The following is a 26653-nucleotide window of genomic DNA, read 5'->3' on the forward strand; positions in this document are numbered from 1 at the left end:
TTTCAGCTGGACGGAGAGAGGTAGACCGCGCTCCTGGTTGCAGACGCGAATGAAAAGAGAACCACGGGCATGTTCTCCGCCGCTAGGTCATTTTCCGGGGGCTAGTGATTTTTTCTGCATTTCTCTTTTCCCCGCTCTCTTTTGCAACCGGCAAACCCATTCTCTTAACCTGTTAACCTTGTCTTAAGGCTGTTAGTGTTAAATAACATTTGTATAGGCACTTACATAGGGTGGACATTTAATATGAATATAGAACTGTTTTTCCTCAATTCGTCAATTTTTAAATTCATAAATTAATCCCCTCGATGCAGCCTAGTCAATGACTGCGTAGGGCGCCTTAAATGCACATTGTATTTTTTCATGTTGAAGATGAAGGCCACTTCACAAGTAAGAAACGTATTAAGCGTTGGTGAAGGTTAGGCACAGTATTCGCTGTGATTTTAATGAATTACTTAGCTGTTGAGAACTTGAACTACCGCTTTTAGTGCTTTTAAAAGGTATAGTACTACTTATTAAACGGTAAGGTAAAATAGAGTTTACGGCATCTGTACGAATGTAATAGGTGCCTAAATATGATTACGATTATGTACATACACATATGATAAAGAAATGGTCGAAGCGACGGTGTAAACGGATTGGTTGTGAAAAGAACAGGCTCTAACAAACCACATAATTTAACGCATCATAACGTTTTAAAACGATAGTTCTTTGACAGTTATTTGAAATGCTTTCACGCTTTCAAGATAAATTTGTGAATTTGTTTTTAATACAAATGTACTAAATCTTCTCAAGCCAAACTTTGCCTAATTACTTGTTTAATTAATTTTAAAATATATTTTAAAATTTGTCTTCCTTTTCGTTTTGAAGCAAAAACGTAAAAAACAATTTAAATTCAAATTCGATATGGATTGATATTTATTGGGAAACATTCATATTTTGGAACTCATATTTAAGAGAATTTTTAGCGAGCGAAAAGCTAACTCCGTAATTTGTCTCCTATAGTTCTCTCGGTTGACGAAAAGTCGCTCACGTCCAATCTCCCTCTCTAACGGTAGTTTTTTTTTCCTCTAAATCTTAATCTTTTTCTAAGCGACCGTTTGAACACCGTTTCCAAAACCTGTTTTTAAACCACTTTAAACAATTTTGAAAAAGTCTTAAATTGGAAACATAAACAGTTAAGGAAACCCTAACCCCATGGAGAGGCCCGCTTTTACAGTACTCTCAGTGTGTGTGTGCGAGACTGCGCATGTCAGGGCCTCTGCGCACGCATTTCAGTGGCAAATGACTTTTCCGAGCACGTGCTAAACACATAAACAAAAAAGCAAATATTAAATTTCGAACAAATTATGTGTGATTTGAAAATATATCACTGCTTCAGCAAAAATTCTCAACGGTAACCATAGCCTTATCAAGTTTCATGCCGAGTATTACACTGAAATTATACCGGTTTTCAAAGTTGTACCTAAACAGAACATGACAACCCTACGCCTTGCGCTCTCTTCAAAAGAGACGCTCTTCTGATGGCCCTCTCTGTTTTTGCCGGCCATTTATTTATATGTATTGCGCTATTTATAAATTTAAATGGGAGTAATTGACTCTCACAAGCCACCATATAGGATTATAAAAATTCTATGAAGGTCTGTTGAAAATAGCAGCTTAGTTACACAATATATGGCTTATACTGCATATCTCACAATTTGGAACTGTCGCGCAAGCACACACAATATGTACGAAGGGAAACTTTTCGATTGGCGTTTTTCGATAAAGCAGACAAAGAATTCGACTTTTTTATACACTTTCTCTTGTTCGAAGGAGGGCGCTGACGTTTTTTGGCGGGTGGAATATTTATTTATGTGATACCCGAGCACAAAAATCTCAAAAATGAGCACAGATTCAGTGTTTTTTAAAGCACCCTTTTGTGCGCTTAATTAAGTAGACGAAAAAGCACAGATTCAGCACAGGTTGAGCGCTTATTTAAGCGGAAGAAAAAACACAGATTCAACAAAGGCTAAGCACTAAGCAGATACATACATACAAATTAAATATAATTTTTTTTTATTGATTTGATTTAATTTTTTTTTATTTACAGTGTGGGCTTGGTTTTCATTGGGATTGTTGGGTTCCTGGTTACCTTCCGCTAAAGGCAGCTCAAGTTCTTAACACACCTCATTGCCTTTTGCAGCGCTTTTTTTGGGGGCTCGGATGGCTCTATCTGAGAGATTGCACCTAGATAATAAAAACTTACTAAGTAGGATCGCGACAAAATTTGGGTAGGCCTTCAGCTTCTTTTTGCTGCCCCCCTCAAAGTTATGGGCCAAAACATATCTTATTGTACGGTTGGCATCACCTTGATCTAAAAATATATCAGAATATTAACAAAACGAAAAAGAAAGCTGTTGACGAAACTTTGATTGTCTTCCTTCCTAATAAGCAATTTAATATACTGAAAATTAAAGATGTTTAGGACTGCAGTCAATAAAATTTGAATATTTTTTCACAGAATTTTATTATTTACATTTACTAAAAATGTTGCATTGCTATATTGCAAGGGTGTACAAAAACTAGTCACTTTAATTCGGCCTCTTTGCCATCACCCGCGGTGATGGAAAGAGAGCGGAAAAAATTGTTTGTGCATTCTCTCCCTCAAAAGAGCGCGACTCTCATTTGGCTCTGCCCGAGTCACTGGCTGCTCTGCCGAGTCGGCAGTGGTGTCATTACCGCTTTTTTCCCGTCAGATTTGGCTTTGAAGTATGATTGCGGGAAAAATATGAAAACAGCGGGCAGCGGGAATTCTGGCTTTTTGAGAAAATTTAAGTTGAAATACCGGGATTCTGGCGGAAACTGCCGTTTTCATGAATTGGCTTCAGTTGCTCTGCAAATGCAGTCCCTGCCTTGGTCGAATGCCGACGTCGAGCGGGTCTTTAGTCAAGTGAATTTAATTAAAACAAAAATTCGAAATAGCAATAGCGTTGAAACATTAAACGCTATACTAAGTATAAGGCATTTAAATTTATTTCGATTTTTAAATTAGAAATTAATTTACTTATCATTTTAGGTATGAGCTGTTGAACTACAGTATACTACCCAGCTGCCTAAATAAAATTGAACAAAAGCATTTTTACTCAACCGATGATGCCGATAATGTTGACGACATCTTAAATATCCTATAAGTTTTAATTTTTGTACATTAATGTGTATTTTATATTTTATGTCAAGTATCAAAGTATTAGAAAACAATGACACCACTGCTGCCGACGTCGCAGTCGACTTTGTGCTGACTGAGCGCTGAATTGTGGAACTGCAGGCATGGTTCTGCGAGAGAGGCGAATACGCGGCTATCGCTTTTCGTTGAGTCTGTTTTCTGCGCGTTACTTAAATGAGCTATTGTAATACCAGAAAAATACCAGATACCAGAAAGATTTGATCTTTGGCTGTGTTCGTGCAGAATCCTCGTGGAACCCAAAATCTATTAAGAGAGAACGCTATAATCGACTGTCTCGACTATGAGACAACAGTTGCTCAGCTTAAAAAAAAATTGATAAAAGTCAAGTTAAAATGTTAAGAAGAAGACCGCTTAAAAATAGGAGTAAGTTTAAAAAATTCCCCAAAAAAAGCTTTCGGCACACAGTCCTCGCCCTACGAGTGTTAGTCATAAACTAATGGGAAAACTGAATGATATCCTTGCAGCATTGTAAAGTTATTTCCCGTCAATTTTACGGGTACCAACTTTCGGTCCTTTCACTGCCTTCTAGGGCTTCACAACAGTGGGTAAACGACCTTCCTCCTCTTTCTTTCCCATGTGTATGGATTGCAGATCAAAAGGGAGGAAGGGGTAATGCAAGGAGCGAGAATACCCCCACCCGCGATAATTTTCATATTTAAAGCTAACATTAACCAAAATAAATTAGATTATTAAAATGGTTTTTGAAAAGTAGTAGAGGGTTGAAGAAACAGAGAAATTCCTTAAATTGTTAATTATTTCATAAAATAAGTTAGCTAGCGATTTTTTTTCTAGCATGAAAAAAAAATATATGTATATAATATTTAGATATAATATTAAAACTATTATGATCCAAACAAAATCAGACCACACAAAAGTATAAAACTAATTTTAATTGCACCAGCAAAACGATAGATCCTAATGATGACAGCAATTGTGAAGAGCCATCTTTTCCATTAATATTTCATACGAATTTTTAGAAGAATATCTTAAAGTGGAAAGAAGACCTTTGGAAAATCAACCAACACCATGCCACAATCAAGAAACTGAACTAAGGAGACAGCTGATAAATCTTGTTTCTGAACGGCACACTAAAAAAAATCGGGACAGTGTCATGAGAGTTATCGAAGAGAGAAGATTTCTTCTACGAAAAGTAAGCATGATTTAAAACTTGTCGTGTTAGTCTATCAGTATCAGTATTTGAATGTCTAATTTGGTCTAAAACTGAGCGAAAAAATATGGAGAATTTAAAATATTATTATCAGAGGTGTCACACAAATCTCTTCCAACCAAGCACGGTTGGCTTAGTGCTTTTATGTATGTAGAAAACATGACGTATTTTGTTATACGGCTTTAAAATTAATAACAATTAAAAAATAACAATATAAAAAATCAAAATAAAAAATTAAACAAAAAACTTAAATAATTAATATAATTGAACAAAAATATTATTTAAATAAAATAGTCAGCAAAAGCCTTAAAAAAATATAAAATAAAATAAAATACGGCTGACAAAAACAATATAAATGGAATCCAGGCTAAGAGTTGAGTTGAACCTGAATGCGTTCGAATCAAATGCATTTTTATACCCTTCCAGAGGATATAATGATTTCAGTCAGAAGTTTGCAACGCAGTGAAGGAGACGTTTCCGACCCCATAAAGTATATTTATTCTTGATCAGCGTCACTAGATTTAGCCATGTCCGTCTGTCTGTCCGTTTCTACGCAAACTAGTCTCCCAGTTTTAAAGCTATCGGGCTGAAACTTTCCCAAAGGTCTTCTTTCTACTGCAGGTAGTATAAAAGTCGGAACCAGCCGGATCGGACAACTGTATCTTATAGCTCCCATAGGAACTATCGGGGAAATAATTTAAAAAAATTATATCTTCGGTGTTTTTTAACATATAACCTTCTAAGCTTGGAAATAAAATTTTTTATTTAGTTCTGAATTTCGCATTAAATTTGATCAAAATCGGACGACTATATCATATATCTGTCATCTGTCAAAGTAGCGATCTGAAAATTAGTGGTAAAATAATATGAAAAAATTATATCTTCGGTGTTTTTTAACATATAAACCTCTGAGCTTGGAAAGAACATTTTTTAATTAGTTCTTAATTTCGAAGTAAATTTTATCAAAATCGGAATACTATATCATATAGCTGTCATATGAACGATCAGAAAATTGGTGGGAAAATAATATATAACAAATTGTAGCTTTGGTGCTTTTTGACACATAACCTTTCTTAGCTTGGAAATTAGTGGGAAAATAATATGAAAAAATTATTTACTAAAGTTGATTATTTCTTATAACTGCAAGGGTATACAAACTTCGGCTTTCCGAAGTTAAATTCCTTTCTTGTTATTTCTTGACATCGAAAAAGAGAGGATAGAGCAATATGGCGGCGTTAACTACGTGAGTGGAAACGAAATAGACCTATTCGAAATTTGACTTGGCTTACTTCAAACATGTTGTCTCGCTTGCAATAACATGGTTTTCATGGCTTTGTGCGATAGAACAGCTGGTAAGGTGTCAGTGTATGCTTTAAGTGTTTAAGAATATTATCAAAAATGTCCTTATAATTGTTATACCAAAGCTGCAATGATTTCAGATTTCAATAAAAAAAATATAAATAAATTTGTCACGGGGAGGACTCGAATCACTAACCCTCAGGCCTTATGTATCAAAAACGGATCGCCTAACGCTTGATTGTGAAAAAAAAGCTTTGTCAAAGCTTTTTTCCAGAAAAAAGTTTTACCGCTAATGTAAAAATGATATTACCGAAATATCGTTTTTAACCTTTCGATCATATCAAATTGATATGTGACATATCAGGGCCAAATTGATACTGGTTTTTATCAAATTAACCATCATATATCAATTTTTTTTTCTGTGTGACAACAATCCTTAAAAATGAAATTCGGTGTTAGCAAGTGGCGCGCCTAGCTGCTAGACAACCTGTTACATACGACGAATCTAGTACACCTCGAGTGTCGGGTATAACAAAAATGCTGTATTGTTATTTTTTAGCGGATTTTACATGAAGTTTGAATATTCTTACCGTTTGTGGGACCCCAGAAATATTAAATCGGAGTTTTGAAGTTAACCCTGATTTTCAGTTAGTCATTGCCAACATTTTTTTTATTTTATTATTTTGTTTTGTTGAATAATTTCTTGATGTATTATTTTGAAGTTTCGTTTACCGAAAATAAATATTTTATTAATATGTTTATAATTTTTATTATAGTTTAAGTTATAATTATAAAGTTGTTATTATTTTTTGATTAAAAAAAATTCGTGTAGTCATTTATAAAAAATAACAAGTGCTCTCCCCGACGGGGAATTGAACCCCGGTCTCCCGCGTGACAGGCGGGGATACTAACCACTATACTATCGAGGACGTTGCCATGAGGCTGTCAAATCTTAATTTTCATTCGGCGCAGTGGAGCGAACGGAAATCGAACCAATGTTTGCTGAAATAGCGACTTTGACGCGCCAAGAACAACATCCTCGATAGTATAGTGGTTAGTATCCCCGCCTGTCACGCGGGAGACCGGGGTTCAATTCCCCGTCGGGGAGGTATGCAAGAGCTCGTTTTTCTTTTTATCAGGGCTAATGAAACTAATAATAATTTAAAGGACAAATGTCATAGATTTTCAGACACGTGAGAAAGACGGACCTTATTCTTTTTATTCGTTAACCGTAAAGAAATTCAGAAATAAGGCTTAAGCTCTTTTAAAAAAGTCGTAAGTGACATAGGCGTAAAATACAATTTATTTATAATATCAATTAAAACGTATAACATGCTTCATAAGAATACTGAGTGAATTAGTCGGTCAACAATTAGCTTACAATATGACAAAGTGAACGCGTCTAAGTTAACATGGACAAAGTGGTTATAAAAATGAACATATTTGGGAAACGCATCTACTGCACCTGCTTTCCATCGTCACGGTTGCGTTTGAAAGATACGGAATGTATGAGCAGGGGCGGCAGATTTCCGCGCAGCATCTGCAATCTCTTGCTCTTTTCCTTCTCGGGGCGCCGCAGTTCGTCTTTGGAGGATCCCGGGGAAGCAGAAGAAGAGGTAATCGACGGCGACATGGAGGCCAACGAACTGGAACCTGGCAGAACCTCTGAACTCTGGGTCAGAAGCATGGCCGACCGCCGGAAATAGCGTGGCATCGAGTAATCATCTTGGGTGGCCCTAGCTGCATTTGCCGTCTGAATGGAGTAAAGACTCTGGGACACCCTGTATTTTTCGATGGTGGGTGTGTCTTCGTAGTTCTTTGGCAGGTTGCTGAACGATATAAAGGGTACCTCGGGCGTCATGCTGATCTGGCTGCCTCCAGTCATGGTGCCGCTTATTGAGAAAATGTCTGTCTCACTGGCTGACGATCGCACATTCATGTGCGGAACGCTTTTAGCGGATCGAAGGATCCGTTTGGGCGTGTTGGCCAGACCACTGGGATTGGCCAGCAAGTGGGGATGCCTGTCGATCAGTCTAGGTCGCAGCACCACCTCCTCGTCGGCATTTCCGTCCTCCTTTTCCTCCTCGGCAATAGGCTCGAATTTCTTGGGAGTGAGGGTCGATTGGCTTCCTGAAGGAGAGCATTCGGCGGAACTGGGCGCCAACGTGAATGTGATCCGCTTCTCGGCCGATCCTGGTCTTGCATCTGTGTCATCGCCTGAAAAGTGAAACAGAATTTATCTTTAGACAATTTTGACATTCACAAGTTCCTGCTCAGAGGAGCTTCCTTTCTACGATTTTGCAAAAAACACTTACTAAAATTAACTGAATGAAAGTAAAGGGGACCAGATGACAAGTAAGTCGCATAAAAGGTTGACAAGAAAGATTAGGACTTAGACTCTGACGGATAGAAGAGATATGGGCAGATAAGAATAAGACTGAGGAGAAATTCATTCGAAAACTAAAGCTTTGACAGTAAATACATTATTGCCGTTCCAGTTAAATTAAATTAATAGTACTATGTTGTTAGACTAAATCCGAACTTACTTATCTCGGTGTATTTCAGGATGCAACCGCTACTTACTATATAAAAATAAATAAGACTAAGTGAATACTTACATTGCTCTATAATACCAATAAACTAGTAACAATATTTTGTATTTCTGGGTATATATTTTGTACATTCTCGTGTATATTCTCTCAACAGATGATTGTGACACAAAGTTAAGATATGCATCAACATATAGGTATAACACATGTTTTATAAGTTAATTGTTTTAAAAATTCCCCAAAACTCGGTTTAAACCAACGATTATTTTATACATTGCATTTCTAACTATTGTATTCAACACTATTTTTCAGTTTTAAAGTTTACCCAATAAAACCGTAAAAGGAGAGGTCCCTGATAAGAAAAAGGGACTGGATGGGGCTGTTGTTGGGCTTATTTTGTTCTTTATCTCAAGTTCTGTTGATCTGATTTCGGCCAAAGACACCGCCGTTATTTTCATTCATTCATTCATCCAGTCGTTAATACTGATGCTACCACCAACAAAGTTGATAAAAAAAATAGGAAGCTTAAGTATACTTTTCTTTTTTTTTTAATATACGAAAAAACTGAGATTTTTTATATTGCTTCATGTATTAGGAATGAGTAAAATATTAACAAGAACTTCTCTGGATCGTTTTTGTAAAACAATGAAAATAATCAATTTCTTGAACTTAATTAATTCTAAAATGTACAACAAATTCCCAAGTTTGACATTCCTTTTTTAGACTTTAACAGAAAACAAGAATGGAAGTTTGTCTACCCTTGCAGTTATAAAAAATAATCAATGTTACTTACTCCATGTGAAAGTTTTAAGGATTGTTGCTGGCTTCAGTGATATTAAAAAATATATATATTTAATTTTTTCTCTGACCGTTTCTTTTAGAGCTATATGTTCGAGTCTTCCGATTTTTATCAATTTTAATTCATAATTCTTAAAAATATGAACAATTATAGTCCCAATATTATAAGATAATATGTCAAAAAGCCCCAAAGCTATAATTTGTTTCATATTATTTTCCCACCAATTTTCGGATCGTTCGTGATATGACAGCTATATGATATAGTATTCCGATTTTGATAAAATTTATTTCGAAATTTAGAACTAATTAAAAAATGTTCTTTCCAAGCTCAGAAGTTCAAAAACACCGAAGATATAATTTTTTCATATTATTTTACCACTAATTTTCCGATTGCTACTATGACAGATATATGATATAGTCGACCGATTTTGATCAAATTTAATGCGAAATTCAGAACTAAATAAAAAATTTTATTTCCAAGCTTAGAAGGTTATATGTTAAAAAACACGAAAGATATAATTTTTTTTTAATTTGTTCCCCGATAGTTCCTATGGAAGCTATAAGATATAGTTGTCCGATCCGGCTGGTTCCGACTTTTATAATACCTGTAATAGAAAGAAGACCTTTGGGAAAGTTTCAGCCCGATAGCTTTAAAACTGGGTGACTAGTTTGCGTAGAAACGGACAGACAGACGGACAGACAGACGGACATGGCTAAATCGACTCGTCTAGTGACGCTGATCAAGAATATATATACGGGGTCGGAAACGTCTCCTTGACTGCGTTGCAAACTTCTGACTAAAACTATTATACCCTTTGCAAGGGTATAAAAACGTAACATTTTTTTAATTACCAGATAATCGTTACTCAGCTAAGCAACTTCAAAACAAGCAACCGAGATACCTTTGTTCACTATCTTTAAAGTAAAGTTGCAGGGAATGCCTTGAAAATATGCTGACCACGCAACGTTCCTGTTGTTACCTACTTTACATCACATCTTTATACCCTTGCAGAGGGTATAATGATTTCATTCAGAAGTTTGCAACGCAGTGAAGGAGACGTTTCCGACCCCATAAAGTATATATATTCTTGATCAGCGTCACAAGACGAGTCGACCTAGCCCTGTCCGTCCGTCCGTCCGTTTCTACGCAAACTTGTCTCTCAGTTTTTAAGCTATCACGCTGAAACTTTCCCAAAAGTCTTCTTTCTATTGCTGGTAGTATATAAGTCGGAACAAGCCAGATCGGACAACTATATCTTATAGCTCCCATAGGAACTATCGGGGAACAAATTTAAAAAAAATTATATCCTTCGTGATTTTTAACATATACCTTTCTAAGCTTGGATATAACATTTTTAAATAAGTTCTGAATTTCGAATTAAATTTTATCAAAATCGGACGACTATATAATATAGCTCCCATAGGAACAATCGGAAAATTAGTGGTAAAATAATATTAAAAAATTATATCTTCGGTGTTTTCCTAACTTATAACCTCCTATGCTTAGAAATAAAATTTTTTATTTGGTTTTGAATTTCGAATTAAATTTGATCAAAATCGGACGAAATCGAATTAGTAGGAAAACATGAAATAAAAATTATATCTTTTGTGTTTTTAAACATATAACCTTATAAGCTTGAAAATAACATTTTTTAATTAGTTCTGAATTTCGAATTAAATTTTATTAAAAGCTGACGACTATTATCATTTAGCTGTCATAGGAACGATCGGATAATTGGTGGGAAATAATAGTAAACAAATTATGGCTTGGGGCTTTTTGACTTATTATCTTATAATATTGGGAATATAAATTTTTATATTTTTAAGAATTTTGAATTCAATTTAATAAAATGATTGATTATTTTTTATAACTGCAAGGGTATACAAACTTCAGCTTGCCGAAGTTAACTTCCTTTCTTGTTTTTAATAGTATTGCAACTGATTTGATCATGCCAAGTCGATAGGGTTGTAAATTAAAATCAAATTTAATTTACAATGAAGACTTTAGAGCTATGGGCGTTTGTGAGAGTTAGAGTGGGTTACACACTGTCATAAGAACCTTTAGCTTAAGATACATAAAATACTTTAACGTTCATACGGACGGACAGGCGAATGGACGTGCAGGCAATTCAACTGATCAGCTAGTGTCCTGATCAAGGATAAATTGCTTCAATGGCCAAACTGACTTCATGGAACACATTTGACCTGCTCGACCCGAAATTTCTGCGGTCACGTTGGGTAGATAATATTAACCAGTGAACGGTTTTGGATTACCTGTCTGCTTGTCATAAAATTTTGTTTGGGTACCCAAAGGACCCACTTCGTACCAATGCGGGGATCTAGTCCGTAAGTAATTGATGTAAAATACTCATATGTTATCGCACACTCCCCTTGTGCGCTTTGTCACTTCGTATGAATACTGCTGTGCACAGCACAGTGAAAAATTGTAATACTCAATTTCAATATCCGTTGCAGTTTTTATTAACGTTTTTTTAAGATTTTATCCTATATTTAGCTTTTAAATGTTGAATATTTTATATTACCTTATCTTGGTCACACTATAATTTAAAAGCCTGCAATAGTTATATTCGGCTTGCCGAAGTTAGCTTCTGTTCTCACTTTTTCTGTCAAAAATTGTGCACTCTTCAGCTTTTTGCGTTCCCGATTTTTAGAATTGAAAAAATTTTTTAGACAACAATGCAACTCTTGGCAGTTGTTAATTTGTATATATATTTTGTCTTATGAACCATGAGCCTTATCGATTACTGTTGTTTGAATACGAATTAAAATGTATATTTTAAATTGTGAAGTATAGTATTGTTCAACTTATTCAGCTCAAAATCGTTTCAATGATTTTTATTTAAAAAAATTGTTTGCTAACATTTTAGTAAACGTCGTTCTTGGCGCACCGAAGTTTTATGTAAGTACTTATCTCGTGGGACTTTGATACCAAGTAATTTAATCATAGGTTGACTCGCTTTTTTGCGAAATCTAAAAACATTTGAAGTCAAAGCATACAATTTGACTAACAGATCATAGTCTCAGGCATTTAATGGAATCTGTTGAGTGATGCCAAGTTGACAAACAAAGCAATTGTTTAAAGGGCACAAACTACCTTGCTTAAACGCTGGCAAAAATGAGTCGAAGGCATGACGAAATTATATCTTTTTAAAATATATCACGACATTCACAATATTTAATATCTACATTGGGGTAAAATGGGTGGGCATATGTTAGGTAGTACGAATAAATAGGATTGTATCAGCATAGTAAAACCCAGGCGTGTTGTGCTTAAAAGACTTTATGAAAACGTTAACAACCAAAGCTTAATAATAATATGACTTCAGTTAGGCTGCTTAAAGCTCTATATAATACTAAGTGCCAGCGGCACTAGCCATGCTGTCTGTTTTGAATATTGTATATCGTTGTGTAAGTCCCTTATTGGCAATAATTACACCTAACTATTTAATATTAAGTCAAATATTTTATAATTGATGTGTGCGTTGCAATAGTTCCTTAATCATTGGAACAAATACTGCTAGTTCCGATTGAACGCGAAGACCCAATGGAGCTCAATTCAGATAGAACTTGACCTTGGGCACTCCGCTGGAAACGATGCTGCTGCTTCGGGTGCTCTTGCCACTGCTTTTACCATTACCAGAAAAACCCAAAAGTGCGGTGTGCGCACCACTGGGGCCATCATTACCTTCCAGACGTCGCAGCAATCTATCCTCATCACTGGGACGCGGAGTCGTTGGCATCTCGCGATTCGGCGAATGGATCCCTGCTAGATATGTCTTAGTACTGATCCGGTTTAGCTTGGTGGGCTGATGGTCCTGGAAAATCTGCGAATTGGAGAACACTGCCAATATCTCTGGTCCCAAATTGGGCACATTGATCTGAGTCTCCCTCCGATAGTCCTCTTCGTGTATCTTGGCGCTAAATGGTGAACAGAGGAAGATAGATATATATAAAACTCAAATTTATATTGTCAACAGTAAGCCAACACGATATTGCCAATTAATATTGGGTTTTGATCTATCTGTTAGTACCTCATTAGGCTCAGGCCCGGGCTCGAGTTGCCCTGTCTCATTTGCGGCTGATCGCAAATCGGCTGGGGCAACGTCAACAAATTATTATTATCCGCCGATGTAGGCTGAATGCGTCCGACAATCTGGCCATTCTTTCTGGAGGCCAAGTAGTCCTCGTCGTCCTCGGGAATGTAGTTGGCTACGGACGATAGTAGTAATGGGGAGAAAAGCAAGAGGAGTTCAGTGCACTTTTTAAGATTCTTAATAAATACAATTTTTTTAATTTATTTGAGTAATAAAGTAAAGGCCTTCTTAAGAAGTAATGTTCAAAAGTAATATTTACAAAATAGTGGAGCCAATGAGAGTTTGTTAATCAACGAAATTTATAACCTGGCCTGTGTCGATTACCCGAAAATTACTTTATTTTTTTCTCTGCCTTTTGATTTTCCTTTTTTGAACTCGATTTCAAATGCCAAACACGCTAAGTCGCGAAAATGGCGTCGTGGTGCTGTGCGTTTCGAGATCTACTTTTTTCTAGGTTTATGTGTGGGCCGAGGGAGGGAGCTACTCACAGAAGTAGTATTTAGAGCACTCATTTCAGCTAACCGTAACCGTCAACTGTCCGGTCTAAAGCTAGAAGCTAAGCCCGCGGGCTCGAAAAACTCACCGATCGATTCGTCGTAGCAAAAACGCTCCTCGAAGCAATTCCAGTAGAAATCTTCCCAACAGCTGGAAATAAAAATGTACGTAAGTAGAGGGCACTCGATTGTTAGCCAAGTAACTTGTCGGCCCGAACCCGAACGCGACGTAACTTGCTAAGCGAGAGGGAAAACAGCGTTTACTTACTTTTGACAGCAGCGGCACATTTTGTCGCCAACTTCCTCTGGCTTTCCAGACTGCTTGGCCCTCTCAGCGAAAAGCGAGAATTGGGTGCGAAAGTCGTCTATGTTGTAACAATGCCTTTGATTAATTTATGATTTCTGTTTGTGAAAATAAATGTTATTTGGATTTCCTCGAAGACGACTTGTTTTTGCTCCTTTTCCGCAGTGGGGCAACGTGCGTGTGACTCGTTCCAAAAATGTTGTTCAGTGACGAGCGGTGAGCGTGTGGAGAGCGTTTTATCGGCAATGAACGGGCCCACAAATCGTATCTCGCGCTCTGACGACCATTGTGTCTCTCCCATCCCAAGCGGCTCTCCCCCTCTCTCAAGTCTACACTGAGGCAATCAACGTAGCAACCACTTCCCCACAAATATCATCAAAATCGCTTCGTAGAATAACATTAGTGAGAAAAAAACAAAAAGTTTAATTTCCCCTTTTTGGCATTGGACAATAAAACTCGTTTTCTTGTTTTAATAACACTCAGTTCTGTAACATCTAATTTTTTCAGTATGTACGTGTGTGTGATAACAGAGTGATTTTGGTGAAGCTACGTTCACGTTCCCGAAGAAGACTCTCTCCCTCTCCACTTTATTAACTCATCTCTCTGGGAGTATGGCTGAGGGAGGGGGTGGTGGGCCGGTTGGCAAAGCCATTGATCGATCGTGCATGGGCAGTAGCCCAGAGAGTAACGGATTTACAACAATGTTCATCTATGTATTTTCTGCACTCTTTCACTATCCCGAAGAAACTTCGCCCACACTCTCTTTTGCACTGTGGGGTCAGGAGGCAAAGAGGTGTTCCCAACGTTATCAGATTAAAATTATAAGAATATTTATAACAATTTATGACAAACCGCGCACCTATCAAACTTTTTTTTGATTATACTTGTTTCGGGGTAATTAATGAAATTAATGAGTTCTTTGTAAGTAATCATTACGTTAGTATAGTATAGTATACAGTCTTTAGAAGACTGAAGTCAAATTTAAACAGGAAAGGAACTTAACTTCGGCAAGTCGAAGTTTGTATACACTTGCAGTTATAAGAAATAATCAACTTTAGTAAATAATTTTTTCATATTATTTTCCCACTAATTTCCAAGCTAAGAAAGGTTATATGTTAAAAAGCACCAAAGCTACAATTTGTTATATATTATTTTCACACCAATTTTCTGATCGTTCATATGACAGCTATATGATATAGTATTCCGATTTTGATAAAATTTACTTCGAAATTAAGAACTAATTAAAAAATGTTCTTTCCAAGCTCAGAGGTTTATATGTTAAAAAACACCGAAGATATAATTTTTTCATATTATTTTACCACTAATTTTCAGATCGCTACTTTGACAGATGACAGATATATGATATAGTCGTCCGATTTTGATCAAATTTAATGCGAAATTCAGAACTAAATAAAAAATTTTATTTCCAAGCTTAGAAGGTTATATGTTAAAAAACACCGAAGATATAATTTTTTTAAATTATTTCCCCGATAGTTCCTATGGGATACAGTTGTCCGATCCGGCTGGTTCCGACTTTTATACTACCTGCAGTAGAAAGAAGACCTTTGGGAAAGTTTCAGCCCGATAGCTTTAAAACTGGGAGACTAGTTTGCGTAGAAACGGACAGACAGACGGACATGCCTAGATCGACTCATTTAGTGACGCTGATCAAGAATAAATATACTTTATGGGGTCGGAAACGTTTCCATCACTGCGTTGCAAACTTCTGACTGAAATCATTATACCCTGTGCTAGGGTTTAAACAGTGTTACGGACGGAAAAAATAGTTTGCCTCCTCGTTTTGAATGCTTATATCTCAAGCTGCAGATATCCTATTAACTTTCCTTCTTTTTAATTTTCATTCGTAAACTCCCTTTTCAATAAAATTTTTAAAGACTCTACTTTTTGATTTCCAAAAAAAAACAAGAAAATGTTTTTTTTTGTTAAATAACTTTTTTTGAACAAAAAAACACATCTTAACGAGTTAAAAATATAGTGACTGTCGCACCTTCAGCAAACAAAATTTCTGTTATCAACTTTTTGGAGGAAAATGTACTTAAAGCTTCCTTCTTCCTGTTACCTAATTACCGACGATTGCAATTTATCGCTTACCCTATAGCCTGTGAGTAACTCTTATAAAAATGTCTGAAACAACATAAAAAATGTAAAAACATTTCATTCTTTTTTATTATTTTTATTGTATTTAATTGTATGTATTTTCTTTGTTCGGTAAGTCTTCTTTCTTTTTTACATCTGATCAAGCGTTGCTCCTTGTGCGATTAAGTGTTGGTGGAGTAACCAAATATTTTCGACTTGCACCGCGGACGCTATACCATCGCCACACACGAGCTCGAATTTGTCTGCCTGTGTGAGTTTACTTAACGCTTTGAACGATAAGCGCTTCTGCAAATTGAGGCCACATTCTTTTTGCTGGTTGATTGGCGTCCCGACTAAACATACTTTTAGGCTTTCAGAAAATGGGCTTAAATTCGTGATGCGTTCAGATAGCATTCACGCGGGGAAGCGCTGCGTCGCACCAAGACGCGCCGCGTCATTGTGCGCACCTTAAGGGCAAAACGGTAATGGAGATACATAAGCAGCAAAGCGATATTGTATAGCGCCACCTACCTGCTATTTCAATATATGGTAATGTAGGTTTTAGACAGATTTAAGCGTTATGTACGCTAGAATGGGCTTGCAAAAACAGAAATATTTTAGTAAACATTTTCTTTTCTAGAAATAAAACTATAAGACCCAAATTTTTGGTCGGTTTGTGGAAGTAGAAAACCGGATATAGAACCAGATTTCTAAAAATTTGACATTAACAGACTTACACTGGCTTTATTCAACACAAGAAAGGAAGTTATAGTATTTGGCAAGCCGAAGTTGAAAACCCTTGCAGTTATAAGAAATAGTCAATCTTAGTAAAGCCTTGTTAAATTATTAAGGATTGTTGCTAGCTTCAGTATATTTTTGACTTTTATATGTTAGTGTCGTCTGATTTTTATAAAGTTTAATTCAAAATTCTTAAAAATAAAAAAAAAATGATATTCGTATTATTTTTCAACATATTTTTCGTTTGTTCCTATGGAATCTATATGATATAGTCTACCGATTTTGATTAAATTAAATTCGAAATTTAGAACCAATTTAAAAATGTTATTTCCAAGCCTAGGAGGTTATATGTTAAATAACACCAATAATATAATTTTTTTGAATTATTTTTCTATCAATTTTTCGATTTTTTCTATGGCAGCTATATGATAAAGTCGTACGATTTTGAAAAAATTAAATTTAATTCGAATTTCAGAACTTAATATAATTGTTATTTCCAAGAGTAGGTATTTATTTTGATAAACATCAAAGAGATAATTTTTATACCCGTTACTCTCAGAGTAAAAGGGTATACTGGATTCGTCAGAAAGTGTGTAACAGGTAAAAGGAAGCGCTTCCGATCCCATAAAGTATATATATTCTTGATCAGGATCACAAGCCGAGTTGATCTAGCCCTGTCCGTCCGTCCGTATGAACGCTAAGATCTAGGAAACTATAAGAGCTAGAATATTCATAGTTGGCATCCAGATTCCTAGGCTTCCTAAGCCGCGCAAGTTTGTTTCAGCGAGGTGCCACACCCACTCTAACGCCCACAATCTGCGAAAATCTCTAGAAAATCTCTCTTTTATGATAGAAACATAATTTTAACTAAAATGTATTTATCTCATCAATACCTATCGACTCACCAAAAAAAGGTGCCACGCCCACTCTAACGCCGACAAATGGCCTAAACGCTTAAACCTGTCTGCCATACACATAAAATCTACTGAAATAGCCGGTAGGTGGCGTCCTAAAATATAGCTTTCCTGCTTATAAATCTCATTATCCTTTTGCTCCCTTAAGCTGGGTAACGGGTATCTGATAGTCGAGACACTCGACTATGCCATTCTTCCTTGTTTTAGATTTTGTTTTCTGATTATCCCTATGGCAGCTAAAATGTATAATTGTCCGACGTTTGTGAAAGTTTCAGACCGATAGCTTTAAGACTGAGAGACTAGTTCGGCTAGATCGACTCATCTAGTGATGCTGATCAAGAATGTACATACTTTATGGGGTCGGAAACGTATAATACATTTCGTTGCAAACTTCTGAGTTAAAAAAAGGGTATAAAAATGGTTTTGTCTTGGAAAAGGCTAGAAATGGAGCCCTCGGTATGACAACAGTCTCGACTTAAAGAGTATGTCTCCAAACCGATTTTAATTGTGGTAAATATTTAAGATACTGTGTGTGTGGATATTACCAAAATACAATCATTTTAATAAAACATACGTGGTTTTGTGGCAGTAAGGAAATACACATATTAATTCTATAGAACAAAATGAACACTTTCTAAAGCATCGCATTGGAAAATCACCAAACACTTAAAAGAGGTAAAAAAAATGTGTTTGTTTTTGCCTTGCAAGGGAAAACGTGTACTTTATCGACTTGATCTTTTTTATTATTCATTTTTCCAATTATCGTCAGGTTGCTAAGTATAAATTCAAATTGAATTCCCACTTGAGTTTCGCATTGCTTGGGGTATTAGCGAAGAGAATTTTAAATAATACACTGTAGGAAAAATAGGAAAAACAGGGCGGTAGCGTTTGTCTTCTAATGTTCTAACTAAAGATTCTTCACACTTTTTTCTTAAGTGTTAGGTGTATTTTTACTAACTAAAATTATAATGATTTTTTATTTTTGAAAGTATTAGTAAAATTATATTCAAAATACTGCGTACAATAAATATATAAACAATTTAAAAAGAATTGGGAATGGGGTCAAACCCGACAAAAATTTAGGATTTAAAAATTACATTTTTTATCATTTTGCTTAATAATATTGAGAAAGTATGTCGCGTCCCCGAATATAATATGTAATGTGTAAATTGTAGTACAAACCTCTGCCAGCTGTGATTCGCCTCCATAACCGCCCAAAAAGATCCAAATTCTGTGTCAGGCAGGCTTGCAGATTGGGCACATAAGAGTAATGCTTCGTTCGTTATGGAAAACTAAAAACAACAGACGACAAGTGGCGCGCATTGACCTCGTTTTGGTTTAAATGCTGTGACAGGCATCAGACATCAGCGACTGAGTTCATTCCGATCGAATTGGACCTGTATTGCCGTCCAGTTTCTCTTGGCAACCGAAACCCCTTTTAATCGTTTTAGTAACTGCGGACTCCTTCTCGAATGTTATACTTCAAATTTCAGTTTCCGGAGCTCGCTCGTCGTTTCTGTGTTGATCTCATAAATTAGTATCACGAGTGTAATGACATTCACAAATATTTTCCATTCATATCAGTTGGCTTGACTTTCTGTGGTTATATACTCGGCTTCTGAGATAAAAACAAGTTTTTTGTTTTAAATTAAGGATGATTACAAGGCGGAAGTAAATGTTAGGTACTAAATTTTGTGAATGGCTTGGATCTGTTAAACAAGCACAATTTATTATTTCAAAGTATTTATTGAGAAAAGCGCATTACATAGTTGCTCTACAACGTTTAGAGTAGTCATAAACTAATAACTCCCTTAATTCTTCTAATTAGGTAGAGGGCAAACCTGGAAAATACAATTTATTCCAGCGGAAATGGCTTAGCACGGATCCGGATATGTTTTCTAGAACTACGGATTCTGATTACATTACACTTTCTTTGCAAATACGCCTAGAATGTTTTAATTTTTTCTTTTCTCAAAAATCGGTTACATTATTTATTTTCATATTTATCATAGTTATCAGTGCTTTTTTCCCAAAGTAATTTCAACCTGAACCTCGTTTCCAAGATGCTTCCTTGAATATATGTCTGTATACCTGCAGTGTATATAAGTGTATGAAAATACACTTATCTCGGCCCAAGCCATTAGCCAAGTATTTTGTTTGCCTTTTATTTGCTTCAATTTTTATCAGTAATTACTTGCTTATGACTATATAGCGCGAGTGCTAAATGTTGGGTTCTAGTGAGTTGACTGATTGATAATACAAGTCCAAGACAGTTGTCTACCATGACCCAGTATCATAGCCAATGCAACGTCATATTTAATTTTAAAGCTAATGGCTTTAACATGATATGGGTACTTTTTTGGTTGTGCACAACATTTTTGCCATTTTAGCTTATTTCAAGCTAGATTTAGCGTATTTTAAAATGAAATAGCTTGAAAAATACTTGAAATGCATATAGCTTAATATCTGGCTTATTTCAAATTTAATTTAGCTAATTTTGTTTTGTTTTGTTTTTCGAGTGTATTATAATTGTATAAAATCGGAGAAGATTGTAAAAACTTCATCAATGCTTAATTATTCAACTAAGGGAGAGGTAAGCTTTAATTGGATTTAAAAAAATGATATGTATTTATCTGCAGCATGATTTCAGACTTCCTCATAACATTGAAGTTATAAAAAAATGCAAATAAAACGCCATATAAAATTATTTCGTTGTTGGAACATTTCAAATATGAAAATATTTAGTTCAATCATCCGTCAAATATATGGAATCTAATGATGAAGTTGATGAAATTATTTCTTTATTATAATAGGGGTATAAATATCATATCAATATCGTATCAATATCGTATCAATAAAAGTAAAAAATCAACTATTTTAATGTTTTCTATGGTTAGCTTACTTTTATCTTTTTTTTTAATTGGCAGCTTATTCTAGCTTATTTTTTTCTTCAATTTAGCTTATTTTATCTCTCAAAATCTGGCAGCATTGGTGCACAATAACAGATAAGATATGACGAATGGAAGAGTTTTGGCGCTGTATACATATAACTAATCAAAATTTCTGGATATGATGATATTCAGAAAGTTTTGTGTTGCCGATTTTTCGGTGTGCCTTGACTAATAATACTAATTTTAGTACTATTTAAATAATATTTTTACCCGTTACGCGTAGAGGAACGCTTCCTCTTACCTGTTACATAATTTCTGACGAATCTAGTATACCCTTTATAGGTAAGAGGAAGCGTTTCCGGCCCCATAAAGTATATATATTCTTGATCAGGATCACTAGCCAAGTCGATCTAGAAATGTCCGTCCGTCCGAATGAACGCTGAGATCTTGGAAACTATAAGAGTTAGAACAGTCAAACTTGGCATGCAGATTCCTGGGCTTCCTACGCAGCGCAAGTTTGTTTCAGCTCACACGTTACGCTCACTCTAACGCCCGTCCGCGAAAAACCGTTGGGCCTACCTTTTTTAAGATAGAACTAATAAGTATTTGTCTCATCAACTATCGATTGACCCAAAAAAAAATTTGCCACGCCCACTCAAACGCTCACAAACCGCCCAAAACTGTGGTAGCCACAGTTGTCATGCAAGAAATTTTTTTTTGCTAAAATTTATTTGTCTCAATAAAATCTTTCGATTTGAAAAAAAATGTTGTCTCGGTAGGTGGTACTATATAATATTTCTTTGCTGTTACATATTTTAATTCTTATTTTTCTTCCTCAAGCTGAATAACGGGTATCTGATAGTCGAGGCACTTGCTATAGCGTTCTTCCCTGTTTATTTTATTTTAATTATTTTGAAATGCTTATTACTGTGGGCTAGGGTTGTCAAATCATTAATAGTGGTCACTTTCAATGTTTTTGGCTAACGATTATAGTCAGTATCGATAGTATCGAAAATTTTTCCCAAATACCAGATTCTTGAGAAGAGTCCACACCTCTGTCGTACTTTATTTTTATACCCTTGCAGAGGGTAAAATGATTTCAGAAGTTTGCAACGCAGTGAACGAGACGTTTCCGAGTCGATCTAGCCATGTCCGTCAGTCCGTCCTTTCCTACGCAAACTAGGCTCTCAGTTTTAAAGCAATCGAGCTGAAACTTTCCCAAAAGTCTTATTTCTTTTGCAGGTAGTATATTAGTCGGAACCAGCTGGATGGGACAACTATATTTTATAGGAATAGGAATAATCGGAAAAATAATTGTTTAAAAATTATATCTTTGGTGTTTTTAACATATGTATAACCTCCTACGCTGGGAAATAACATTTTTTAATATGTTCTGAATTTCGAATTAAATCGATCAAAATCGGACGTCTATATCATATGACTGCCATAGAAAATTGGTGGGAAAATAAAATCAAAAAATTATATCTTTGGTGTTTTTCAACATATAATTTCTTACACTTGGAAATACCCTTTTTAATTGGTTTTGAATTTTGAATTTGGAAACGATCGGAATAATAAATTATTTTAAAGATAACACATCATTCTTGTCCATTTTTTATGTCGAACGAATGCCAACACTACTGAACTACTAATATAAAGCATTCAATTAGTGTGTCTTTAAAGTGAAAAATTCTAAGAGGCTCCGGAAAATATATCACACTATACGGTTTTGTTTTTCACATATACCATAATTTCTCAGAAAATACATTTTTTTTATGAAACGATCAATGGTGGGCTCTGATGGTCCGATCGTAATGATACACCTTTCAAAAGGTATCGCAAAATCTAAGAAGATTGCAGACTTAAGAAATTGCAATTGGTTAAAATGAAAAAGTGAAAGTGTAAAAGTGAAAAATTATAGCTATTGTGCTGTTGGGAAAAAAACTTGTTTTATTCAAACTGAGAATACGCATCAAATGACACCCAATTTATTAAAATCAAACTTTTAAAAGTTATTATAAAAGCAAGACTTTGAAAATGCTTCTGCATTTGTTTGTGGGTTACCTAAGAGATTTAAGTATAGATATGTAAGAAAGTGTATTAAGTAATTGTAATGTACAAGCATTTTTTGACACAAAAAATCATTTTATATTGTGCAATTTGAATAATGGGTACCGGATAGTCGAAACACTCGTCAGTTGCATTCTCCCTTGGTCTCTATAAAATGACCTATAATCCGATATCACTGCAAAGGTATCACTAAGTATAAATCAGACTTATCAAATTGGTAAAAATGCTTTTCTTTGTAAACGCTAAGAGTACCCGATTGAGGCGTAGAGGTTTAGCAAAATGACTTCCAAGAATTGATTTACAGTGAGTCACAACATGTACAGCTTTAAATTTGGATATGAATGTGAACAGTTTATTTGTATTCGTATCGAAGGCAATAAAGTGCAAAGTTGTTCACAATTGAGATTAGCAGCATTTTCTCCAAAATATATATAGAACAAATCGCACAAATCGAAATAAAATGTCACATTGCATTTTAGTCCAAACACACCACATTTTGATACGACTTTTAGTAATTCACAGAATTTGTGAAAAGCCCGGGCTGATCGAAAAATAGAAGAGTAAGGCAATTATTTACGTTATCTGTCAAGGCGCAAAATTAATTAAATTCAGAGTTTAATTATTAAGAAACAACAGAAATACATATGTATACATGCATGTGTTCTAAACATTTGCCAATAGCGAAATTTGTGTTACAAAAGGGGGCTTCACTTTTTCTTGGAAAATCACGAGGCAAGAGACAGGGGCAAGATCGTGTTTTAAGCTCTTATTACTTTTTTTTGTATTATTCTTGCCTGTGTGGGTATATTCATGTACGTTTTCAATTACAGGTTCCTTACACTTTTCTGTTGTAGCTTAGTTTTTTTTTATTTTTGCACACTTCTTTCGTCGAATTTAAATGTTCAATCCATTTTTTGATAGCCACCTTGTTTTCAGAAGTTTGTTTTATGCTGATCTTGATTGAAGTTCGACAGAACCGAACCAAAAAAACTACGCAACACAAACAAAACGAAAAAGCAATTTGATGACGCTCAAAGCGTTAAATTGTCAAACAACTAAAACTCGCGGATCAAGTCAGCTACGGTGCGAGCACGTCGGTCGGGTGCAACAATCAGCGGCTAACTGAATTCAGTGCGAAACAATTTTAGCAGGCCAACAACACAGCACCAGAGGGCTAACGGAGAGCTTCTTCTAACCCGGTGAAGCAGCACATAAGCTTTTGGAAGTTTTTTTTGCACGAGACGGAAATTTTGCTGATCAAAGATCTGACCCGGAATCAGGCCTATTATTATTTAATATTAGGTATAAGACTTAATAGTCTTAACTTGATGGTTCTTAGGTGCGAGAGAGTGTAGCAGTGTTGGGCTGGACATGAGTTAGGGAGGAAAAAAATTGTTTCACTAAACTGAAAAGGTGAACATGTTCCCTTTCATGTGTACTGTAGTGTTCGCCTTATCATTTTTGTCCGTTTGCTTCTTTTGTTCACTTGCTTAATTTGGTGCTCTAGCTTTATTTGTCTGTCCGTGTGAGCCGTGTAATCTCGGAAACTATAGGGTGCAGGTTTCATTTGGGTTCTCTATTTTTGAAATCAGCTCAAGTTTGAAAAGCGAACATGCCACGCCCACTCTGACCCCCCTTAACCGTCGAGAACGGTGGCTCCTTAGTGTTACCAAAATTGTTAGCTGAAATATTTAAGTCTCGTCAATACGTAACGATTAGACTAAAAGATGTACCCACTTCTTCTCTTACGCCCACAAACCGGCAAAAACGATAATCGTTTGTATTTCGAAAGCATTAAACGTTAAATATTCGGCTTAGGCTTAGAGTATTCAGCCCACCAAAAAATCGTGCAAAACTAAAAACTTCATTTAAAAAAGGCCCAACATTTTTGGTGGTAAGATATAATTTATTTACATATTTCTTTAGCTATCAAGCTGTTTGTCATCAACGAATCGGAATTTTTCAACCCTAATGTATTCTTAGATACAAATGGCGACACCGGGCAAGGGAAAATCGAAAAAATATATTTATAATGTAGACTGTTTTTGTTTTATTACATTTGTTGAAATTCTTCCTTTCTTAAGACGTTGGGCAAATACGGATAAACCCAACAAGATCTAGGTCGCTTTTTATTGTCTTCTTCCATGATAACTAATGATACAACAAAAGTAGCTATTTCAGCATTCGTTTCTATTTGTTAAAGAAGTGCAATATCCATTTTATTCGTTGTATACAATTTTGTTTCGTTTGTATTCAAGCCAGTGTGAACGTAAATTTATACGCAGATATTACCACATTTATATATACTGGAGCTCAATAAATAATGGTCTGAAAATAGTACATTTTTTTGGACCAGTTTTTGTTAGGTTGAGCACTAAGCCTTAAGCATGCAGATTCAATAGAGATGTAAAGATGTGTTAAGACTTAATCTCTTATGAGCGAGAGGTCTTTTAATTAAATATGGTTAGAAGCCTATTTTAAAACTTTTCTAGACCAACTACCAATATCCTGTTAATATGTTGTCTCGCTTTCTCTCTCCCTCTTCTGTGCAGATTTTTGTGCTGATTGGTAAGGGGAAAAATGACAAGGGGGCCATTACGCCAACAGCAATATCTTTAACAGCTCTCTATTATGGCTTGAATTTAATTTGGCTTTTAAACATAGAATGGCATTTTATCAAGCAAGTTAAGGCCAGTAATAGCACGGCTATCGCTTTTCGCCGGTTCTGTTATTTAGCGCGGTATTCAGATGAGCTATAGAAATAAAAGAAAAAATACCAGATTTAGCGGTTCGATGAGAACCGTTAGCCGCGGCCCAAAAATATAAAAATTTGATCTCCTTCCGGAGTTCAGTTCCCATTATTGGGAGACGACCCACAAAAAGTAATACCACAATAGGGCGAATGCGCAGAATAGTGGCAGTCCTAGCGATAATTCAACCGAGAAGCCCATTGAGAAGGAACATCCTGAAAAGCGTGTCTACGCAAGGAAAAGTAAATTCTGGACAAAAGAACCACCACACCACCACACTGTTCCACACTGTTTTCCATTGCGGAAACACTGGTCTCCATCACCACCAACTTCTTGGCGGCCAATGAGGAGCTGAAGGACGTGCTGGCTTCTTTGGAAAGTAAAAAAAAAGGCTGCCGACTAAGAGATGACTGGAGGGGCCAACAGGCAAGGCAATTTACGCTTGTGAAACTACAAAAAATTGATGTCTGGAACCCTAAAATAAGTTATATCAACTTTGCGTACATATATTAATTACATTTCTTTAATTTTAAACAATTTGGCTAATGGAGGATGAATCTAAATAAAAAATAAATACTCAATAAAAATAGAAATACAGAAATTATTTTATTTTTGTGGCTAAACAGACTCCGCTCTGTCGGAACTGACTTTTAATTACAAATAGACTCGCATTGCGCGTCATTACTATCGCTAAAGTTTTCCATTCCCAAGTCACACTAATTTATCGATAGCCCAGTGTCCGTTGAGACCACCAACAAGACATTTCGCGCAATCGATACTAAGACCAATCGACCTATTTTCAGCAGCCTAAAAGAAAAAAGGCAGTATTATTCGACAATTAATATAGAAAAACACCTGCTTCTTTGGCCAAAGGAAAATAACTGAATACAAAGCAAAGCGGGAGGGAACCAGACAATTACAGCGTAAGGCAAATGTGCACAAAATGAAAGTGACAATCAAGTCGTGGACGGGAGTTGCAACTTGGCGTTGGATAGCGAATGACGAGAACTGCGGTATCTGTCGCATGTCCTTTGAGAGCACCTGCCCGGAGTGCGCGCTGCCCGGTGACGACTGCCCCTTGGTGTGGGGTGTCTGCTCCCATTGTTTCCATATGCATTGCATAGTCAAGTGGTTGAACCTACAACCGTTGAATAAACAGTGCCCCATGTGTCGCCAGAGCTGGAAGTTCAACGTGCATTAAGATCGCGTTGTAATTCCACTTCAATCCCTAGAAAATCACCAG

General features: G+C 35.8%; 2 protein-coding genes, 1 long non-coding RNA gene and 2 other non-coding genes across 5 annotated transcripts; 2 read left to right on the forward strand and 3 right to left on the reverse strand.

Annotated features, from left to right (window-relative positions):
* Positions 1 to 6547: 6547 nt before the first annotated feature.
* On the reverse strand, positions 6548 to 6619 carry Trnad-guc (transfer RNA aspartic acid (anticodon GUC)). Its single transcript has one exon. It is a non-coding gene; the product is annotated as a tRNA-Asp (tRNA).
* A 107-nt stretch (positions 6620 to 6726) lies between these two features.
* Trnad-guc (transfer RNA aspartic acid (anticodon GUC)) lies at positions 6727 to 6798 on the forward strand. Its single transcript has one exon. It is a non-coding gene; the product is annotated as a tRNA-Asp (tRNA).
* Positions 6799 to 6975: 177 nt separating this feature from the next.
* LOC108036725 (uncharacterized) lies at positions 6976 to 14316 on the reverse strand. The gene is made up of 5 exons (XM_017113024.3): positions 13915 to 14316; positions 13736 to 13797; positions 13090 to 13267; positions 12744 to 12976; positions 6976 to 7907 (listed from the first exon to the last, which is right to left on the reverse strand). Exons 1-5 carry the CDS (start codon positions 13932 to 13934, stop codon positions 7147 to 7149), a joined length of 1254 nt encoding a protein of 417 aa, XP_016968513.3. The 5' UTR covers positions 13935 to 14316; the 3' UTR covers positions 6976 to 7146.
* Positions 14317 to 15503: 1187 nt separating this feature from the next.
* LOC122818797 (uncharacterized) lies at positions 15504 to 23794 on the reverse strand. Its single transcript, XR_007763578.1, has 4 exons — positions 23500 to 23794; positions 18882 to 19317; positions 16579 to 16644; positions 15504 to 16514 (listed from the first exon to the last, which is right to left on the reverse strand). It is a non-coding gene; the product is annotated as an uncharacterized LOC122818797 (long non-coding RNA).
* A 2363-nt stretch (positions 23795 to 26157) lies between these two features.
* On the forward strand, positions 26158 to 26611 carry LOC108036788 (anaphase-promoting complex subunit 11). Its single transcript, XM_017113133.2, has one exon. It carries the CDS (start codon positions 26354 to 26356, stop codon positions 26609 to 26611), a length of 258 nt encoding a protein of 85 aa, XP_016968622.1. The 5' UTR covers positions 26158 to 26353.
* The last annotated feature ends 42 nt before the right edge of the window (positions 26612 to 26653 follow it).

Source organism: Drosophila biarmipes, chromosome 2L, assembly GCF_025231255.1.
Source record: "Drosophila biarmipes strain raj3 chromosome 2L, RU_DBia_V1.1, whole genome shotgun sequence".
Lineage (NCBI taxonomy): Eukaryota > Metazoa > Arthropoda > Insecta > Diptera > Drosophilidae > Drosophila > Drosophila biarmipes.